The sequence below is a fragment of the Poecilia formosa genome, unplaced genomic scaffold (assembly GCF_000485575.1).
Source record: "Poecilia formosa unplaced genomic scaffold, Poecilia_formosa-5.1.2 Scaffold366, whole genome shotgun sequence".
Classification (NCBI taxonomy): domain Eukaryota; kingdom Metazoa; phylum Chordata; class Actinopteri; order Cyprinodontiformes; family Poeciliidae; genus Poecilia; species Poecilia formosa.
In genome coordinates this window covers 342,544-365,304 of record NW_006800305.1, presented here as the reverse complement: position 1 = coordinate 365,304, position 22,761 = coordinate 342,544, and the positions used below count along the sequence as shown (strand labels likewise).

At 38.1% G+C, this 22,761-nt stretch overlaps 1 protein-coding gene across 1 annotated transcript in view; it reads left to right on the top strand.

The window, feature by feature from the left end:
• Positions 1-5,211: 5,211 nt before the first annotated feature.
• LOC103153898 (zinc finger protein 385D-like) overlaps positions 5,212-22,761 on the top strand; it is an 84,719-nt gene continuing 67,169 nt past the window's right edge. Inside the window, exons 1-2 of the mRNA XM_007574983.2 lie at positions 5,212-5,284; positions 5,339-5,481. Coding sequence (XP_007575045.2) covers positions 5,212-5,284; positions 5,339-5,481 — 216 coding nt within the window. The remainder of the gene's footprint in view (positions 5,285-5,338; positions 5,482-22,761) is intronic.

The window sequence follows — 22,761 nt, the reverse complement described above, 5'->3', positions numbered from 1 at the left end:
CAGATTTTACCATATTTATGCAATAATGTATACCGTATTTATACAATAAAATTCTGGCAACCACAACTGCTGATATTTTACCGTAAATTAGAGAATTTTTTACAGTGCAGCTCCACTCCTGAGTGTGTCAGAGGGAAAAAAAACCCTAAACTTCACTTTGACTTCTTGTGGTTCTCCGGTGGAACAAATCAGCTTCATGTGATGATGTTGCAGGTCGAGGGGAAAAAATAAAAATCCCCAAACCTGAGCCATGATGGCCCGTCAGATCCCATCTGTCAGTGCGTACACTAAACACAACCCCTTCAAACAAATCCACATGTCAGATCGCTGCAGATGAACTTCTCACACCAGCGCGGCTGTGTTTGGATGATCCGCTTTTGGCTACGCGCCTCGCTCTGACGGACGGCTCATTTGGCTGTTAGCAAGGTGAGGCGATCCTGAGCGGTGACGTCAGGCCGGCATGTCGAGCGACGGTTGATCCCTGCAGACGGACATGCTTTGTTAAAGTTGGTACCGGAACGTGCCTCCACATGAAAGACCGCATGTGCGCTTTTTCCAACAGATGGCAGCGCTCCGGCGGCTGGAGGAAGAAGCAAAAGATGGAGCAGGAAAGAAAAAAAAAAAAAAATGCCCCGCAGTTTGTGGCTTCTCCCAATTCTCTGCTTGTTTTTATGACTTTTGCTTTTTATTTACCCCTAACCACAGCCTGGGGACTGAAACGTGGCAAACATTGTTTTTATTTGTCTCATGACACTGGTTTGATGCCAGCGCTTTTGAGCCTGCTGGCTCAGGTTTTCGCTGTTGTTATGCAGCGATAAAAATGAAAAAAATCTCCCCTCTGGTTCTCATTATAGCTTTGTGAAATAGCTTCTTTAACTCCTAATGTTTTGGAACGCAGGGGCAGTTTCTTTCTTTTTTTTTTCTGCCATTTTCTTTTCAATCCTGACGTGTTGAAATCAGCCCTGTCCTGTTTCCAGCTCGTGGTTAGGAAAGCTCTCTGCTGGCGTGGCGCTCTCACATGACAATAAAACTGGAGTATTTACTTTTGTTTTTCCTAGAGATGTGTGGCCCGGGCCTCTCTTACTGTTGAATCATCTCATAAGACTCGCTGTGGGGCCGCTCCACCTCAGCAAGCATCTGATTTCAGAGAAAAAAAAACAATAAATGCACTTTTCACCTGCTAACCCAACCTGCTCTTAGGAAAAAGAGCAGGTTGCCAAAAGAGTAAAAAACCTGAATTCACCTTCAGATCAGTTATAAAAAGATAAAATTACCCCAAAATGTAACTTCTGTCCACATAGCGTAGATGTTTAGTGAGAGATTGGTCGTAACTGGTTACATTTATTTATTTTAAAATATCGCTACTCTTACTTCTACCAGCTGAATGAAAAGCAAATATGTTTTAACCAATAATTAACCAGACACATACACACACCTGCAGTTTTTGCTAAAGTTTAATATGTTTTCTGTTGAAAGAAACTACTTTGGAAATGTTGGCAACACTTTGTTTGAAGCGTTCTGTATAAGACTGATGTGACACCTTAATATTGATGAAAATTGCTAGTTTCATTGTCAGATAAATTCACTCATTACAAGACATTTCTGCCAATAATCTTCAAATAGAACTGGTTGTTCGTCAGGTGATAGAAGACTGACTTTGTATCTGTCTTTATGTGGCTCTGGATGTTCAGTTCTCACCATGTAAAGGTTTAAAACCAATAGGATTAATGGAAAATCAACTTTGAAAAACACAGGAGGCAATACTGAGAAATGTTAAAGAAGGTAAGATTGCAAACCTGAAAACACATCCCAACTATGAAGTACGGTGGTGGCAGTATCATGTGGTCTGACTGTCTTTTGCTTGGTTCCGTGCTCATCATAGAGTTCATGGTTTATAGTTCTTATATATGTCACATCTCTCAAAATCAGAGTTGGGCAGTAACTAGTTACATTTACTTGAGTAACTATTTGGAAAAAAAATTACTTTCAGTAGTATTTTTACTGAGCTGTATTTATTACTTTTACTTGAGTAATTTTATTATGAAGTATCACTACTCTTATGTTCTAACAACCTAAAAAACGTGAGAGTCTAGAACAGGGGTGGGCAACTCCAGGCCTGGAGGGCCGGTCTCCTGCAACTTTTAGATGCGGCTCTACTTCAACACACCTGAGTCAAATAATGAGGTCATTAGCAGGACTCTGGAGAACCTGACTGCAGTGAGGAGGTGATTCAGCTGTTGGACTCAAGTGTGTTGGGCCAGGGAGACATCTAAGAGTTGCAGGATGCCGGCCCTCCAGGACCAGGATTGCCCACCCCTGGTCTAGAACAAGATGGAGAAATGGCTAATGGCAGAAAGAGAAATCCTGCTAACATCTGACGCTACTCCGTGTTTGATGACATTTTGTGAAGAAAGAAGATTTTCAAGTCGTTTCCTTCCGTTTCCTTCTGCTGCAGCGCCACCACAGGTGAGGAGGGGAACAGGTTTTTAATTTTGATTCGTTTGACTCAGTGCAGTGTGGAAACAAACCACAGCAGCTGAAAATGTAACAAATGTTGCAACCTAAAGGATTTATGTAATATGAAGGAATCAAAGCAACACTCCAGGAATGTTTTTAATAAGGAAATAACAATATAACATGATATAAAGCTTAAAAAAGTAGATTTTTACATGTTATTTTCCCTTTAAATTCAAATGTTTCTACCATTAGACCTCCAGCGCAGTGCCATAATACGTTTCCCCGCTTCACTAAATCTACTTTAGGGTCAATTGGTGCAAAGTTCCCAAAGGTCACAATCTGCAGACTCAACATTTGCAGACCTCTAAACCTTAAGTGTTCTTCAGAAAAGCTCAAGAACCGAACATAAAGCGCTTCCAGAAACACTGAATATTATTTATGGATCATTAATTAAAAGGATTCTACGCCAATTTATAAACGCAGCTGGCAGGACACCAAAAATTAATTTCTCCAAGTCGACTATAAATCATATTTTGAGATGGCGTTCTCTATAGAGTTGTACTTTGCTTGGTTGTGTTGTAATTAGTGGCTGGCATGAAACAGGAATACATTACAAGGGAGAGGATTCGTTTGTGCAGCCACACCTGCACAAAATCTAAAAGAGAAAGTAAATTAAAAGAAAATATGTTCACAAGTGAGAAAATTAACTTCAGTGAAAGAAAAAAAAAAGAAGCAAATTTCCTTTTTCTGTGGAGTACAAGTTTTAATTGTGCCTTTGTTTTCCTTTTCAGGCTGTTGTACAGCTAGAAATGAAATGTAAACAAAGCTTTTTGAATTAAAAAGGTTTCTCTAACTCCTCCACCTTAAACTTGTCTTCATTAAATCAGTGCATCTCTCTCAAATGTCTCTGAAAAAAGACAAACCAACACAACTAAGCCAAACGTTTTTTTTACTGCAGGATGTCTGAGAGCAAATCCAAAAGCATAAAGTGACAAATGATCTGACCGCTAAACGTGTTTACAAGCTGCGATGGTCGTGAAGGAGATCGTCACTGCAGAGGCATGAGCCATGCTCTTTAGTTTTCTTATTTTGAGGCCGTCTTTCGTTGAATTGTTCTGCTTCTTTGACTTTCTGACAATTTGTATGGGACATTTCCACAACAAGGCGAACACCATAAAGACATGATACAGTAACAGATTATGAAGCCAGCAGTAAGGTGTAGTCAAATACCATCATAAAGGAAATAAATATGAAATATGTTGATCAAAGTTCCACTCACTGCTAATCACAAGCAGGTGGGATTTTTAGTTTGGATTTAAAGGAACTCTGTGTTTCAGCTGTTTTGCAGTTTTCTGGAAGTTTGTTTTAGATTTGAGAAGCAAAACAAAAACAAAAACTGAATGCTTCTTCGTGTTTACACTGCAAAAACAAAAAACGTTACCAAGTCTTATTTTAAGTGTACAAATATCTTCTAAGTGTACGAAGAAATTTGCACTAAAAACTACTAAAAAAACGCTTAGTAAAGTTTTGTGGACAAAAATACAGTGTGGTTCTGATTCTGTGGATGCAGAGCAAAACCAGAGCCAGAAGACCTCAGAGGTCCGGAAGGTTGCTATGACAACAGCAGTAGATCTTTAATGTATTGGGGTGCTGAGGCGTTCAGTGATTTATAAGCTAACAGCAGTATTTTATAGTCTATTCTCTGAGCTACAGGGAGCCGGTGTTGGGACTTTAGAACTGGGTTGATGGTCTCTATCGTCCTGGTTTTAGTCAGAACTCCAGCAGCAGCGTTCTGGATCAGCTGCAGCTGGAGTATTGATTTATTTAGACACAACTGCAGTAATCAATGCGACTAAAGATGAATACATGCTTGAGTTTCTCTAGATCTTGCTGAGACATTATTGATTTAATCCTAGAAATGTTCTTCAGGTGACAGAAGGCCGACTTTGTAACTGTCTTTATGTGGCTCTGAGGGTACAGTTCTCACCATCTAAAGGTTTTAAACTAAAAGGATTAATGGAAAATCAACTTTGAATGACACAGGAGGCAATACTGAGAAACGCTACAAGTGGTGTTAAAAGGGGGAAGATTATAAGGTTGAAAACACATCCCAAAGTACGGTGGTGGCAGTATCATGTGGTCTGGCTGCCTTTTGTTTGGTCCTGTGCTCATCATAGAGTTCATGGTTTATAGTTCTTTCTTATATACAGTATATCACAAATCAGAGTTTGGCGGTAACTAGTTACATTTACTTGAGTAACTATTTGGATAAAATGTACTTTTAGGAGTATTTTTACTGAGCTGTATTTATTACTTCTACTTGAGTAATTTTATTATGAAGTATTTCTACTCTTACTTGAGTAAAATCTCTGGATTTTCTACAGTCTGTTGATGTAATTCCTAATTATTGAATAGCTCAGATTTTGATCAATTATTCAGGAAATACGGTTTTACTTTTACTTGAGTAAAAATATATTGTAGTGCTACTCTCACTTGAGTACAATTTTTGGTTACTCTGCCTCAATCTGATCAAAATATTCCAAAAATGTGTGACAAATTCTCAAAATTGTATAAAATCAAAAGTGTTTTAAAGGTTATTTAAAACCTTTAAGAACATTTTTTCTTCTAACTGCGACCTACTTTCCTACTGGAAAAGTGCTGATTTCTTGCTTCGGCTCCAGTTAAACCAGTGATGACTTGACTTGGCAGCTTCGGCAGCACAGGTGCTAAATAGCTGGAAAAGCAGCAAATGTGATGCGAAGGGACGGAGATATCGATGACACAGATGACACGGATCTAATAGGAAGAGGCTTTCATGGGAAGCTAAGTAGATTTTGGCTCAGTCGCTCAACATGTTGCCTTTTGCTCCGTCCTCCTGCAGGTAACACATGTCAAAATGGCCTCATGCCTGCGCTGGTGCGTCCCACCCTGCCGACCGTCCAAACCTCGCTGGGCATGAAGCCGTTCCTCCCCATCCCGCTGGACACCGCCTCGGCCGCTCGCCTTTTCCCAGGATTCAACACGGTGAGTGAGAGATGGCAGGTTTCCACTTTCTGCTCCTGACCTTGAAAATACGTCATGTCATCCGCTGGTTAAATATCGCTCAAACCTTATAGATTTATCATCATGTCAGTACAGAGCTGACACCTTTGTTTCTGCGTCTGTATTTTTATCAGATTTTTTTAATTTGCAACTATTTTAGCTATAAATGTATCTATCATTTATTCTGATGATTAATTGATTAATTGAATAAAAATTTGCCATATTCTACAGATTTTCATTTAACCATATAATCCTTTTTATATATTATGAGACATATATTAGAAAATGAGAGTAAATAACTCAATAATAATAAGAAAATAAACATTTTATAACTTAGCGTTCCTTTAGTAAATTTGAACTGGGTGAAGCTAAAACCAGCACTTGGGGAGTTTTGAGTAAAATATATTTATAAACAAAGTTGTTTTTATCTAAAATGCAAAACCTACATATATTTTATACAGATCATGTATGATTAATACAGGATCTGTAAGATACTTATTTGAATGATAAGTTGCTAGATAACGGTCTGGGCTTGGCTGGGGTTGCTAGGTAACGCTCTGGGGTTGCTAGGTAACGGTCTGGGCTTGGCTGGGGCTGCTAGGTAACGGTCTGGGCTTGGCTGAGGTTGCTAGGTAACGGTGTGGGGTTGCTAGGTAACGGTCTGTGCTTGGCTGGGGTTGGTAGGTAACGGTGTGGGATTGCTAGGTAACGGTCTGGGCTTGGCTGAGGTTGCTAGGTAACGGTCTGGGCTTGGCTGAGGTTGCTAGGTAACGGTCTGGGCTTGGCTGGGGCTGCTAGGTAACAGTGCAGTGTGACTCAACAAGCAGGAGGTTTTTTAAACAACTTATTTTCCAGACACCAAAAATGTTAACTTGTTGCCACAAAAGAGCTGCGTGTTTATTTTTAAGGACTGTTTTTGAAAGCAGTAGAGTCTCATATGGAATTATAAAAATGTGCAACATGTGAATTTTGCACAGTAGGTCTCCTTTAAGGTCTGATCGGATGAAGGCAGTCTAGTAGGTTTTGAACTTTAATGCTCTAAATTCTGCTCCGATGTGAAATGTTGAATTTAATCAGTCTTCTTTTATTTCAAATTTGGTTTATTATGTGGCGCCAAATTATACCAAGATTTCTCCTTCTTCTATGCATCTGCTGTTGATAATCTTTCATTAGTTTTTTTTTGTTGTTGTTGATATTCTAACTATGGAAACGTCCTTAAACACATGAGGCTGAACCTCACTGAATTCATGACCAGTCAGAATGTTTGGATCCATTTCTGTCTCGTTTTGAAAGTCAAACGTTATCAGGAGGAAATATGCGACAGCTTAAATCAGCAAGGTTATCAAAAGAAAGATGGCTCCTCAAGGAAGAGAAAAAAACAGAGATAAAAGGCTAAAGGTTTCTGCTTAAATTTAAGGGATTAATTTAAAATCTGTTGGAAAGCGAGGGTAAAATATGGAGCACAGCTGGTTGGAAGTGGGAAGGAATACAGACATGAAAGAGTGGGAGTGGGGACGTCACAGAGAAGTAGCACGATAACCCAGGAGAAGACGGATTGTTTCTGTTTCATGGGAAAGTTCAGGATCCCTCCGCTGCCTAATCTGTATTTAACAGACTTCTCTCCAGATAATGAGTAAAACACTGCAAACCCTCCAAATGGTGCAGGATTAACACAAAGAAATCACCTCTGGGTTTCATGCGCATTTGAACAATCCACTCTTTATCTTTCACAGTTACTGTTTTATCCTACTTTTCTTTAGGTTTTTTTTTTTTTTTTGTCTTTTGCTTTCCAAACTTTCCTCACAGTTCCAGATTTCCGAATGCAGCTCATTCTCTGCGCCTCTGACACGAGTCTTAAACCGGGGACTGATGTGTCGCACAGACATGGGGATAACAAGCCGTGGAAAAAAAAAAAAAATCAAAAGCTGAAGAAACTGAATCAGGTCATATAGGAACCATCAAGGTGGAGGAAAAAGATGATATATAGTGTTATTGAGATTTTTTTCCATTTCAAACTTTCATTCCTGCCTTTCTGGAGGGGAAAATTGCTTTTTTGGACAACAATTTCTTCTCGTTTTGGATACTGTGGCTAGTTGGACGGAGTTTTCACCATACATTATTCCCACAAGTCTGAATCAGAAGTGAGGCGCGCCACTGAGCCGCCATCTTGGTAGGCAAGCGCAGTGCAAGCCATAAATGAATCGTGGATTCGAAACCAACAAGAAAGTATGTTGACACTCTGGACCAAATTATGTTTAAACAAAATCGCTGCTGTCAGGATTGACCAATATGAGAATGTGGCTTGCTAACTGTTGTCATAACAACTCCATAGCAACTGTCATGACACTTAGTTATGGACACCTACCAAAAATACTTAATTTACCTTTGGGATAAATAAAGTATTTTTGAATTAGAATTGTATATATAAAAAAGAAAAAAAAGAGAGCAGTACATTTCTGTCAAAAATTCTCAGAAATCTTCTAGAGAAAAACTGAGAAATTTTGAAAAGTGAAAATTTATCAGAAATTTTCAAGAAAAAACTTGGAAATTAGAAGTTTTCTAGAAAAAACAGGAAAATTTCAAACATTTCTAAGTCTTGTTTTTTTCTACAAAAAAGAAGAAAATTTTTGGATTGAAAAGTCAAATATTTGCTAGAAAAAAAACTCAAAGTTTTAGATCAATCTCAGAAATCTTCTAGAAAAACTTGATAATTTTTAGATTAATCTCAGAAATTGTCTTGAAAAGAACAAGAAAAATGTACAAATCTTGTTTTTTCTACAAACGAATAAAATTTATGATTGAAAAGTCAAACATTTTCTAGAAAAAGATCAAACTGAAATTTTTTTTCTAGAAAAAACAAGAACATTTCTTTCTTGCTTTTTTGTAGCCAATTTGTAACTTTTAAACAGATATTTCCAAGTTTGTTTTTTTTCCAGAAAATTTCTGAGTTTTTATTTTGCTGCAAATTGGAGATTTTTGGCAGAAATGTACTCCTTACTTACTTTTTCACTTCCATCTCACATGGCCCAAATGCGTCGTCGTACTTAAAAGCTGCGGATTGAAAACAGTAAAACACATGAAGCAAATCATTGTGCGTTTGTGAGGCCCAAGCAGCGCATTAGATGCTGGAGATTTGTGATTGTGCTGTAATCGTGCACAGAAACCGCGCAGCTGTTTGACCGAGCGGAGCGGATTCTGTGATTTACAGATCTTTCCATCTGCACTCCCCTCTGAAAGCAGACGCTTTACATCGGCTCAGATGAGGTCACATTTGCTTACGTGCCTCCGGGGCTCAATAAACATTTATGTTCCCCTGTTTCTTTTTGAAAAATAAAAGAAAAAACACATGATACTATCCTGATGATGACAGTTCTTCCATTATCGCACCACAGGAGTGAGAATACACTTAATCATGGCAAGGTACATGCTATTAAATTTATTTCTCATGTGTTGGGAAGAGAAAAGAGGGAAAAAACAGAGGAAATGGTGCAAGCGTGTCCGCACCTGCGTGAAATGACAATAATACCAAAGTCTCTTGTCGAAGCGCTGCACAGTCTTGTTCTGGGATGAGTGACAGACAAAAATCAGGGAGTCCATGGCCAGAGGCGGAGAATGGATGTTTGTTCTCGCTCTCTCTCTTTTCCCTTTGCCCCGGTGGGGCACCGCAACACAATAAAATACTGCAGAAAATATGACTGCAAGCCACAGAAGAAGACTTGAAGCATGTAAGTGCATGTGTAAAGAGAGCAATGAGGTGGAAAGCTTCTTTACGAGGAGTTTTCGGTTTGAGAAGAACAAGCACAAAGGCGAGGCGAGAGCAGCTGGTTTGGTTTTTTCTGCAAACTCTACTGCCTGCATTCCAGTTTTTTATTTAAATGAGCACATATTTAAATAGGAATTCAAAAATCAATCATTTGAATTCCTCTCTCAGACCGCAACCCAACTTCCTCCATTATTATTATTGTTATTATTATTATAGTCACAGTTCTGATTACAGACGCTCTCAGTGTCTGTATATTCACATATTTAAATAGTTACCTATTTGTTCATGCAATTATGGCACTTGTGGCCCCGGATATAAGATTGTTTTGTGAGTGTCTTTAAAAAAAAAAACACATTTTATCCAGAAAAGTGGGTTAGTAGTTAAAAATAAAGCAACCGGTATAAAAAGAAGAGGTTCAAGTTTAGCTGAGTTATATAATTCAGTAAAGTGAGGGCCTGCCATGGTAACAAATTGATCTGGATGATAAATTGTCCCAGAAGTTACGTTTTGAGACCATTTTCATCTAAGTTAGTGGTAATAATGGCAAGAACATATTCTCAAATATCAATGAACTTTAAATTATAGCAAACGTTTAACACTGGAACTGGAAGATGTTTTATATATCCAAAATAATTAAACAAAATAACAAATAAAATGAATTATGAAGCCTCTGTAAACAAAAAAAGGATAGTTGAGACCAAAGCACCAGAATGAAGACTCTAGTCATCCAGTTTTTGGTAGAAAGAGAAAAACGATAAATAATGCAAAAGGAAATTATTGAATTTGCTTTAAGTCTTCATGCGATTATTGAGTTATTGCTACTGGCGTAATAAAGTGTTTATGCTTGATTTTCCTTCTTTCATAAGAAAACGTTTCCTTTTGGTTGGGATGCTTGGCAGTTAAATCCTGCAGCTGTATGGCTGTATGTCATTTCAGTAGAAAAAGAAAAAAAAAAGTTATTTTTTGTCATCTGATTCTCTTTACTATTAATGAAATTGTGGATAGAAATTTATCTTTTGTTTCAAAACATTTTGTACGTATCTGTATGAGTCTCTGGGATGAGTCTCTGGGATGGGGACGCCAAAGCCTAAATCTTATTGGTCAGTTTACTTTTCTTTATTTTCTTGCTTGGTGTTTTTTCTGTGAGCTAAAAAGAGCGGAGTTTGAATGAAAGAGCGGAGTTTGAATGAAAGAGCGGAGTTTGATCCCTCCTGTAGTTCTAAGACCGGCCGTTTGGATCCCGCCTGAGCCTTTTACCGTGTGTGCACTTCTGGCGGGGTCGTCGGTTTATGAGGTTTTTTTTCTTGGTTTTGCGAACTGAAGAGCTGATGGATCACCCAGTTGGCCGACCGTGACATCTGCTGCACTCCTCCTGAGCGCCGCGCTAAAACTGGGTTTAAACAGTTAAATCTAGTTGAAGCATTCTCCAAAAGAGATCACGTAGGTAGGCTTTGCTTTCACGTCTTTATTGTTTAGTGTAATTTGTAAAGTAAATAAATAAATTAAAATAGGCCTGCTGTTTTAGCGGTCCATGCGCAGTACAGGTGTGTATTTGTGTGGTTTAGGTTTGTGCTGGTTTTGTGCGACATGATGCGCGTTGGAGACGTGGTTCTGCTCTTGCAGGTCGGGTCCAGTGACAGTTTTGTCCAATAATATTCTGCAGACGCCCCTGATGCTACGTTTTCATCCTAAATGGTTCACTTTTGATTAATAAAAACAGAAACCTATAAACTCGGATCAAATGAAAGCAGTGGTCAGATTGTAGCTTTTATTTGAAATTAACTAAACTGACCAAGGAACAGTGATGCCATTCTGCCTTTCACCAATGACATGTTAATAATGAATCATCAAATCTACAAACATATTTTACGCATTATAGCAAGAGCCTGCTAAACTTTTAAAGTTGCACTGTATTGCATCAGCTCCAGAATTAATTGAAACTGGTCATAACAACAAAGAGAGCGGAGAAAGTAATTGATTTTGAACTGGAAATGTGATCGGGAACGAATTGTTTGTCGAATAAACTCCGTGGTCGAGTCTAAGGAAGGAGCGTGGTGTTCCAGCGGGGAGTGTTTTCTGTTCTGCAGAGGGAAAAATGAATTGAAACGGTTCAGGAAGCCGCAGATGAGGCAGATTAGTGCAGCTGGAGGTTATTCCTAAACAGTTTTCATTCTTATCACATGCAGTAATGTTTAAAGCCTCAGAGGACAGCTACAGGTCAGGTAGCATGATGCCATCATGATGGAAACTGTGTGCAGCGTTGTTCAGGTTTTGGTATTTTCTTGGGTGAACCAATAAAAAAGTGGCCTTTTTAGTCTCACTTATGTGTGTTTTGTTTTAAATATAGCATCTGCATATTAAAACTTGTCTTCAGGGTTTTCTCTGACATATTGGAGTCCTGATAAAGAAGTGACATGTAATTCTTTTTCAGAGGAGTAGAAACTAAAAATATCCACTGATATCCTCATCCAAAATCTTCCTGAAAGCACCTACTTTAGATTAGATTGCCCATGACATTACCATTTTCTCTGTTTATTTTTGCGCTGTGTTTGCTCATTTATGGACCCAGATCGTTTTGTTCTCATCTATCTGACAGATTCTGGGCTCACGTTTCCATGTCTTGCAGTTTTATCAAAGCATATTCCCTTCAAATTCATCCCAAGTTTCTGGCCCTGCAGTGACGCGAATCAAGAGTCTGGATCTTAACAAGCGACAGAGCAGAATATTCATTTCAGGGCGTCTGAATCTTAAGGGACATCTAAATCTAGACAGTTGATCAAAACATATCTAATGCAGCTGGAATCTCTATTTCTTTTTTTTTTCTTAACTTAAAATGTAATATGCATCACGATAAACACAGAATCTGACCGTTTTTGGTCTAGTTTACGCATCAAATAGACAAAACTAGCTTGCAAATAAATTTTCAGCAAGATATAGGAGCTTGTTTAAAGTTAATAATTGCTTAATATTGATGAAAAAGTTCTTGATCTGGCTTTTATTTCACTTGTAGAAAAAATGTCTTGTTACAAGTGAAATAAAATGCTAATGGAACTGGTACTTTTTATTAGAATTAAAGACTTGGTGACTTAAAAAGCTCTTGTATCTTGCTGAAAAGTTATTTGCAAGTTAGTTTTGCCTTATTCCAAGTGTACTAACTTATAACATTTCAGCAACCTATAGGAGCTTGTTTTAAGTAAATAACTCCTTAATATTGATGACAAATACTAGTTTCACTGGCAGATTATTTCACTTATGACACAGGAAAACATGTCTTGTTATAAGTGAAATTATCTGCCATTGGAAGTGGTATTTTTCATCAATATTAAGGAAATATTCACGTAAAACTAGCCACCTTTGAGTTAGTTTTGTCTTTTTTCAAGTGTTCTAAGATATTTGAAACGAGATTAAAAATACTTGGTAAGGTTTTGTGTCTGGCATACTTACAGTGGCCGGTTTTGCAAAAAAGGGGACAAAAGAGAGTGGGCTTTGAAGAACTTTTTGAATTGCTCTGCAACTTTCAATTGATTCAGTCACAGAACACTTATTGAAATTGCCACCTTGAAAGAATTGAAGCACAGCGAAGAGGAGAATGAGAGGAAACTGGGGAGAAGAGGACCGGGAACAGGAGAGTTTGAGAGTGTAATGAAAGAGAAAAGTGAAAGGAGGAAAAGTGGCTTCAGCTTAAAAGAGCCGGGTGTTAGACGGACGGACAGATGGATGCGATGTGTGTGTGTGCGTGCGTGTGTGTGTTTCGAGTTGTCTTTCTTTGGTCCTGAAAATAAGATCAATCCCACATGGAACCTACATTTGTCTCAGAGAAACAATACAAACTCCATTTCCCCCCACAGAGTAATCAGGAATGTGATGCATCGATTCTCTGCTCAGATCTGCACGGTGGGAAATTGCTTTGTAGTCCTGTGACATGCCGGCCTCTCCCCTGCACTCCCGACTCCTTCGCAGCCCAGTCAGTGTTACTGTCACTGGCTTTAATGGAAATGTGCTCCTTGACAAAGCACATAACACGGCAAGTCAAATGGCTCCTTTGTCCGTTTGAGAAAAGCTTTAATGTGTTTTTTGAGTATAAACATTGTTGGTTGTCTGACAGCTGCAGCCCATTCACCTCTGAGTCACTGTACTTAGATTAGTTTAGTGATGCAGGAAGGCAAATTGAGCCTTCAACGTGACTCTGAAAACTAGGATTCATCCGGTGAATCCTAGTTTTCACCGGATGAAAACTAGGATTTCATCCAGTGAAAACTAGGATGAAATCCTGATTTCTGCTGACACCAGAAATCTGCTGATTTCTGGTGTCTGCTGATGATGAATGCGCTTCATTTCTACTGTAGGATTCAGGATTCGGCAACAAGAAAGAGACAGAAGAGTGAGTTTTTTGGTCTACTATTTAGTGCAGACATCTTAACACACCTGAAATACGACAAAACTTACAAGGAACATTTCAGCAAGATATTGGAGTTTGTTTTAAGTCAACAATTCCTTAACACTGATGATGAAGTATAACTTCTGCTGGTAGATTATTTCACTTACAACATGGGAAAAATACCTTTTTATAAGTTTTATATTCTTCCAGATGCTATTTCTTTATTAAAATCAATTTGGAGGAATTATTTACTTTAAAAAAGCTTCTTTCTGCTTCTTAAAAGCTGTTTGAAACTAAATTTTGTCTTGGCTGGACAATAAGCAATAAGCAAAGTTGGTGGAATCTACTAACTCTCACTCTCTGGTTACCTAGCAACTCAATCATTCTTTGGTTACCTAGCAACAGCCTGCTGAGTAACTGGCAGCAGTTGAAGGTGATTCATAACTTCTTTAAAATAAAACAAACAAAGTTGTGGAGTGAAAACTGAAGACTGTGAGCCGTTTCTCCTTCTAGCATTAGCATTTGTTTTGGTTGTATTTACTCACAATGCTTTGCGCTGTAGTCCGCTTCCTGCTTTTGGAATGGTCACCGTTATTATAAGAATAAAGTCATAAGACAACTTTATCCTTTTTATAAGGTAAGAAGATTAACGCTATAAGTAAATATTTTTAGAAAGATGTCAAACATAGCATTTTGGAGAAGGTACGCGTCTAATCATTAGTAACCATGGAGACAATGCTGCACCGTCATGTAGCCTGGCTAGCAGGTATGGAAAAAGCTGGTTAGCATCTCGTCTTTTGTACGTTTAATTCTGCTCCGTTGTAAAGAGAAACATGTTTATGACTGTGATGTAAATCATGTCTTGTGAATTCAGACAGAGTCTGTAATTCAGGATGGAGGAAGTATAGGTCGGTTTCTAAGCTAGCTGTTTACAACTTTTATAAATCCCGCCATCTCTGGGCCCCAACCAGGTGTGTTACCTTCACAGACAAATTAGCTCGACTCCAACAAGTAGAAGCCATGAATAAACTGGCAGAAACAACTTTGGAAAACAATTTCAGTTGCTTTGTTCAATGCCCCGTCCCTCACTTCAGACGTCCGTCATGGCGCCTTGAATAATTACGTGACATAGTTACCAAAGGTCAATACTGCTCGTACTTTTTTCTGCTGACTTTCAAACGATAAATAATTGCAGTTGGTCGGGTCTGGTTTCCAGATTTACCCGTGTGCCATAAACATCTTCAGTAATAGACTGTAAATTGTGTTCCTGAAGGAAGCATGTGAGCTGACAGAACGAAGGGGGACGATCAAAGCTGGAGACCACCGCAGCGCCAGCCGATTACCTTCCTGTGGGTCACACCTGCTGGACCGGACCGCTTTTCTGTCCAACATGACTGTGCAGCGGCCCCTGATAATTCACTTTAGGCTGCGGGGCTTTTTAACCCTCTGAACTGGAACAATAAGATGCAACGCTACGAATCCCAGCGCTCATATTAGTGTTTCAATTCTGTGAAATATCCACTGATATAGACCGATCGTTTACAGAGGTCTGACTGTTTCTGTGATTTATTTTTTTTCTTTTTCTTGTGGTTAAGATGCGAGAGAGAAACATTAGACGCCCACAATCTGTTTCTGATTTGACGCTGCTGCCATGTGCTCCGGGTTCTTTGAGGCGACAACAAAATATTTCAAGTTTAACTGCCTATGTGCTCATCTTAAAAGAGGAATTACTACTCAATTTGGGAATTCAAGACAGAACGTTGCAGTTAAAAACAGCAGGACGTGTTTTAGATGTTGGCATGGGTTGGAGAGGGGGAATAAAAATAAATAAAAGTAAAAATCAGGATTTCAATGTTGAACGGTTTGAGCCTTTATGATGTGTTTGATATTTGAGGTTAATTGAAGTTGTCACCTCTTGTTTGACAAATCTGTGGGGAAAAGTCACCTGAACAAACTGCAGACGGCTACAAAACGCTGGCAGAAGTTTTCAGAGGACGCATGAGAGAAATGTTGAGCCGATGATCATCATACTGCTGATGCAGCCTGTCTGAGGCAAAGATCCTCGGGGCTGAGGCACTTTACTCCACATTAGTGTGGTTTGTAGACTCCCTCTTATCCTAAGGAGACCATTAGACTCTCGATTAAATTGAATTAACCTAAAAACAATACGCCGTACTTTACAGTCAGGTCTTAAAAACCGGGACAACAAACTGAAAAACCATTAAATCAGACGTTTTACTACGTTTCACTCAGAATTCATCTGCATGTTTCTAATATTTTCATTATTTCAAGATGTAAAATGCATATAAAAATGCTGTGAGGCCTGCATGAGGTCAGGCAGTAAAGTAACAGATGTGGGGGTTTTTTCAAATCCTCCTAAATTAAACCCCTATGGTGACATGCACGACTGAGGAGGAAGTTCCTAACATAAAAGGGAGCTGGGTAAACATTTGTGCCTGGTAAAGAAAAGAGTTAAAGCCTGCCGCATTAGTCGTAGCAAAACAAAGGAGGATTCCTTGACTAAAGTAAAAAGTAAAATGACGCTTAAGGAAGAAAAACGTCCAGTGATTTCATGTTAGCTTTAGCCAGAGCTGCAGTCTGCAGAGAGGCAACAAAGAAATCCCATTTATATTTGCATATATATTTTAAAACAATAGTACTGCAAACATTTCTATTAAAAAAGTCTGACAGTAACACCGAAAGCGCTGCAGGAACTTCTGTTGGACACCGTTTGGGCTCTACATGTGGCAACGATCTCCTGCATTATTCATACGTCAGGGTGGTGAAAACTACAAAACAAATGTTTGACATAAAAACAATACTACAAAACAAACACCTGTCATGTTCTGCGGCAAGACCCACCTGCGGGAAACGCTCATGAGGCGGTGATAAAGGTTTAAAATATCTGCTGAGATGAAAAGAAGATGTGAGGTCTGAGTCGTGGGGGATCGTTCAAGATGGCTGTTTTCTGGAAAAACGTGAGAGAAACGAAGGAAAGTGGAAGTTAGTGAGTGAAAAATGGGTTCATAGTGGCAACTATAGTGATAAAAATCAGTCAAAAGGTGAAATAATGATGTTTAAGTTTAAATATGTGCAAATCTATGTAAGCTGGTTAATGGATATTTTTGTGTTTTTGTATCCTGTAAAGAAAAAATGTAAATAATTTCTGATGATTTCAGGAATATAAAAAAAAAATATATATATATATAGATAGAAATCAGAAGAGCAAAATAACAGTCATCCAAAAAGAAGTTTACATCATTTTGAATTTTAAACAACATAAAATTTAACAACACACAAACCGTGATTGTACTAAAGCCATAATAATTTTATTTTCAGATTAAACAATGTTAATCCTCCTCCTCCCTGAGCTAATATTGCCATCTGAAGAAATACACCCAAGCGGAAACAACCAATTAGAGCCAGGGGGAGGTTCTCAGCGCTGTCAATCACCCTCATGCATTCTCTGTTCAATGTGCTAATGATGGAAAAAGCACTTATCATCCCAGGAAAACTGCCTGTCTGACATCATGCTAACTAGAGTAGCATTCACAACAAGAGTGGGAGCTGAGGTGATTGGCAGCGCTAAGACCCGCCTCCTGGGTCTGATTGGTTGTTTCTGATTAGCACTGGGAGAAGACAGAAAAGCACAATTTTTTTCATCGATTGTTTCCTACTATACTGTCACAACATGACAGTATAGTAGTTTTTTTACATATCAAATATGTAAAAAATAATTCATATAAAAGTTACATACTGTAGCTTTAACAGTTAGTTGAATTGGTTTAAGAGTTAAAATCAACAGTAAATATATATATATATGTACAGTAAAATGATCAAAAGAGATATAAAACAACGTATTTAAAACTACTGAATCTAAAACAATTACAATATTTAACAATGAATTCAGGTCCAGTTCATGTTTGGCCCATTTTTAAACCTTGAAATAAATATTTTGCTGCAAATCATGGTCTTAAAATCAGTCTAGCCTGCTGCTGCTTTCTCTCTCAACAAATGTCTCTCAACTGTTACATGGTTGATCCATTTAATAATAAAAAAAACAGTTACAAAGCTGTCAAAACTTATTAGATTATATTTTGTCTTGAATCTAACTTTTAATTTCGGACATAAAACTGGAGCCTCTACCCGCTTTCACCTGCTTGGTTTTTGTTGAAAGTGTTTTTTCCAGCTGTCAGCAGCTGTAAATATCGACACCATTACAAATCAAGATGTCTTCACTCTTCACAGATGGTTCTGAGTAACAAACCATCTGTCAAAGCAGGCATTAATTAAAACAAACAAGTAATCTGGGTGACTTATCACCGCTTCAGGAGTTTTAAACCCAAAACCTGAAAATTATTTACTTTTCAGAACCGTGAAAAGGCTGAAACCACCCAGCCTTTCGCGGTTGGGTGGTTTCAGACACAAAAGGTATTGTCATTTCCAAGTAATCTCAGTAATATGTTTTAAAGCACTTGTATGTGAATGGCATGTTTTCTTCCTGTCATTATTCTGTATAACTGGGGGATTCTGAGGTTAATTTATTTGTTGTGTTTTTGGTAAAAATTTTAGCCAACGCTTTGTGTGTAACAGTCTAAACACTGCAAAAACAGAAAATATTACCAAGTAATTTTGGTCTAGTTTTTAGTGCAAATATTCAAGAATTCAAGGATTTTTTGTTTGTATGTGACCTGTAGATATGTATATTAAAAAAGTGTTTGTGTGTGTAAATAATTTATGAGATGAAGCTGAATTAAGATTAAATATCTTAGAACACTTGAAATAAGACAAAACTAACTTAAAAGTAACTTAAGCAACACACAGGAGATTGTTTTGAGCCAATAATTCCTTTTTATTGATGAAAAATTACTTGTTCTGTTGGTAGATTATTTCATTTATAACAAGATATTTTTCCCATGTTATAAGTGAAATAATCTGCCAGTTGAACTACAACGTTTTCATGAATGTTAAGGAATTATTGACTCAAAACAATGTCCTATATCTTCCTGAAAAGTTACTTTTCAGTTAGTTTTGTCTTATTTCTTAGTTATTTGCGCTTGAAACTAGAGCAGACGTATTTGGTGAGTTTTTGCAGCCAACATGTCTGTTGTGTAATAGAGAGAACTCTCACCCAACGCAGATGTTTTGGTGTTTCCCCATAAATTCCCAGCGCCTGACTTCGATCCCGCAGGAATTTTCTTGGTTTGTGTCGGAGTTTACTGCGTACCAAGCAGAACCATCTGGGGTTCAACTTCATGAATCTTCTTACACCTGCAGTTGCATTGTTTCCCTAATGTTTCCCCAACGAAACGCACACTGCACCCCAGGGTGGAATATTAACACCGTCTTCCTACATGGAGTCGAGGTCGACGCCTGGATTTACGAGGGACGGACTCCCAGGACTAAATCATTATCTGGATGAGGCCGTCTGGGACTTGCAATCCCTAACGCCAGTGGTGCGAGGTCTTCGCGTCCGCCCCGTTTCTCTGCAGTGATACTTTTAGAGCTTACATAAATGTGTCCCCTGTGTGCAGAGAGAACTTGAACAAGGGTCACCCATAAATCATTTGCGCTACAGAGGCCCCATGTGAGGGTGGAAGTAGAATTGGAGTGAAGGAAACAAGGCTGAAAGTGTGTGGTTTGAATTCTTAAACTGCCTGGGAAATTATGCATGGAGATGATGCAAGAACCGGTCATTGGTTTGGTATTTTGGGGACACCATGAACTCCAAAACAGACAAGTGTGGGCCTGTTTTTACATGGGATATAGAAACTATATGTTCGAAAACAGATGCGCAATTACATAATCGTACTACTTTGAAAAGCAGAAGTGGAGCGTCCTGCACCACCAATAAACATGCAGCAAGTGGTTTCTGAATTCTAAGTCTGCAACAAAACATTTGTCTTTTCCAGCAGTCATTGTACAGCGCATACAGCGGTAAAGTTAGCTGGCCAAACGTGGTGGAGCTGTGCTTGCTAGGTAACAGGGCAGAGCTCTGCTTGGGGTGCCAGGTAACGGGGCAGGGCTTAGCTTGGGCTGCTAGGTAACGGGCAGAGCTTAGCTTGGGTTGCTAGGTAGCGGGGCAGAGCTTAGCTTGGTTTCTAGGTAACGGGGCAGGGCTTAGCTTGGGCTACTAGGTAGCGGGGCAGAGCTTAGCTTGGGCTACTAGGTAGTGGGGCAGAGCTTAGCTTGGTTTCTAGGTAACGGGGCAGAGCTTAGCTTGGGTTGCTAGGTAACGGGGCAGAGCTCAGCTTGGGTTGCTAGGTAACGGTGCAGGGCTTAGCTTGGGTTGCAAGGTAACGGTGCATTGTGACTCAATAATTGTGAGGGTTTTGAAACGACTCGGTTTCCAGACACCAAAAAACATAACTTATTGCTAAAAAAAAACTGCTTAGTAAATTTTTAAAGCACTTGGACCGTTTTTAGAAACAATAGAGACCAAAATGGAAGTACAAAAATGTACAAAATGTGAAATTTTCATAATAGTTTCCCTTTAATGTGTCTAATGTCTCATTTCGCTCGGTTGTATAAATGTGCATAGCACCTTTAAATTCTTAGTGATTTAACATTCAGTTGAAAAGGATCTTAAGGATCTGTTCAGTATTTTTTGTACAAACTGATTAATAACTGGATAGCAGAAGGAGATTTTCTACTGAATTTGAACAGGTGAAGCTAAAACTGTTGAACATATTTACACATAATGTTTATAAACATTTTAAATATATATATATATTAAAATGGCTTAATTACTCCTCTGAGGGCGTCGCTCTTTCAGAAACCTTTTTTTTTACTCTGTGTACCCCAGTTAATGATTAATTGATTACTAAACTAATTCAACATGATTAATCTGATTACTTAAGGCTGTTCTAAATTGCTTTTAAACAAGTTAATTTAGTTTTTTGTTTTAATACAAAAGCAATAATGAAGGTAAAAAAAACTTGATGCACCAAATTTTTCCCATCACTAAAGCCCTGAATTTTAACAGGCATGTGTCGGCTTTTAAAATTTATTGTATCAGTTTCTGTTTATAAATAGATAAAATGTGTAAATATTTACCATTGCGTGAATGAGGAGTAAAGATCATTGATGCTCAATCAGCAAACCTGCTTTAAATAAATTAAAAAGCTTCAACTCTTAGGAACATCCCAGTGAATTCACAGTTTCCATGTTGCTCATGCATCGATTTTGGAAATCCAATAGACGGCCACACTTCTCTCTCATTACCACAGAATCAGGCTTCATTGATATTCATGGTGAAGTATTATGAGAATATAAATCGTTTAATCTAAAACTTTTCATTGAACCCTGTCAAGAGTCAGACCCTTTCCACCAGTCTGTGGGCAACTGGACGAAATGACAGATTAGAAATTACTCTTTGTTGTGAATCAGCAGTTTCAGATGGGTCATTTGCATGTAAAAAGACTGTCAATTTACTGACGCGGCAATTTTTCAAAGCTTAAGGTCCCGACTTCAACCGAAACACACACAATTCTCAGCGTAGGTTGGTACTTTGTCTCCATAACGGCATGAAAATCTTGTCTTTCTTGTGTTTTTCCTTTTATCAGATGTGAAGGATGGGTTGCAGGTAAAAGCTAAGTGTCTTTGAATCTTTACTAAATCTAAAACAAGACTGAGCGTTCATGTGTGCAGTTTGGTGGGAAGACTATATTTTCCCTGCAGCAAACTAAAATCGGTTTGGATTATTTGTGCAGAACCAATTTAGAAGACTAATGCCCTAATGGTGCTGCTTCAAAAAGTAAACAGGTCCAACTTAATCGCTGCCACATGTCACAGAAATTTGCTTTAAGTGGGAGTTCAAAGACATAACCAACAGAAATGGCATCCAGAGCACATAAATGACTCGACAGTTTATTCCTTAGGTATTAAGGAACAATAAAAACAACCTTTGATTTAAGTTTGAAGCTGCAAACTGAAAATTCCCCAAATTTTAGCATCTTGGAATCTGATTAGTTGATCAGATTCACCACTCAGAAACCCTCAAACCAGTACAGCTAGCTGAGTCTGATCAATAGTAGCTTTATTGGAAATATATTAATATATTAAATAAGAAAACAGCTTAGCTCAGATTAATCAGCAAAGAAAGTTTAATAAATCTCTTTAAATAATTACAATTAAATTAAATTCAGTTCTTTTTGATTCCATTAGATTTCACTTATTAATTTGATTGGGTTCAGTTCGATTCAATATATTTGATTCCTTCTTATTCATATTAACTGATGAAATGGATTCAATTTTGTTAGTTTTCATTCAACTCTTGTATTTTTTTCCTCTTTAATCTTTTCATTTCAATTGAGCTCAGGCCAATTTAATTCTACTTTTTTCCAATTTAGACAGATTCTTAAGTTTGATTTATTTTTTATTTTTTTCAATGTTTTTGTTCAGTTTGGTTAAGTTTATTGTATTCAGTCTGATTCAGTTCAGTTCGATTCAATTTGTTCCTTTTTATTCCGTGTACACGGAGGCTACGTCCATCTTAGCTAGCAGATAAAAGCTACATTAGCTAAGCTAACTTTGCTAATTCGGCAGTAAGTACTGCGGTAGATATCACTGGTATTGATCTTACTCAAAAACTGACATCAATTAGTAGTTGTAATGTACTTATATTGTTTATAGGTTAGACGGGAACAGAGTGAGAGTGAGTTCTAAGCTTTTGGCTTCTTCGCTGTTGTCATAGCAACTCCATAGCAACTGACACGGCAGTTGGTTCCGGATTCCAGGATGCCAAGATGGCTGTCGGCTACGGAGTTACAGGAAGTGTGACGTCACATGAGAACTATCCAATTCAGTTCGTTTAAATTTAGCTTAACTCAAATAAACTTTAATTACCAAATGTTAATAAAATAGTAGTTTTTACATGAAAAGTTCTGCTTTTACACACAGAGAGATAATTATTATGTTTTTGACGTTTTAATAATTTCCAACAGTTTAATTTAAAAAGATTCAAACTTTAATATTTTTTATGAAGACTTCTTGAAGCTTTGGTGGAATTTACATGCAGGTCTGGTACTTTGGTTCACATCAAATAGCCACAGAGGAAAGACCAATAGGGCTTTAATTAGATCTGATCCAAAGGTAATTACTTCGAACAGCCATTTGAGCT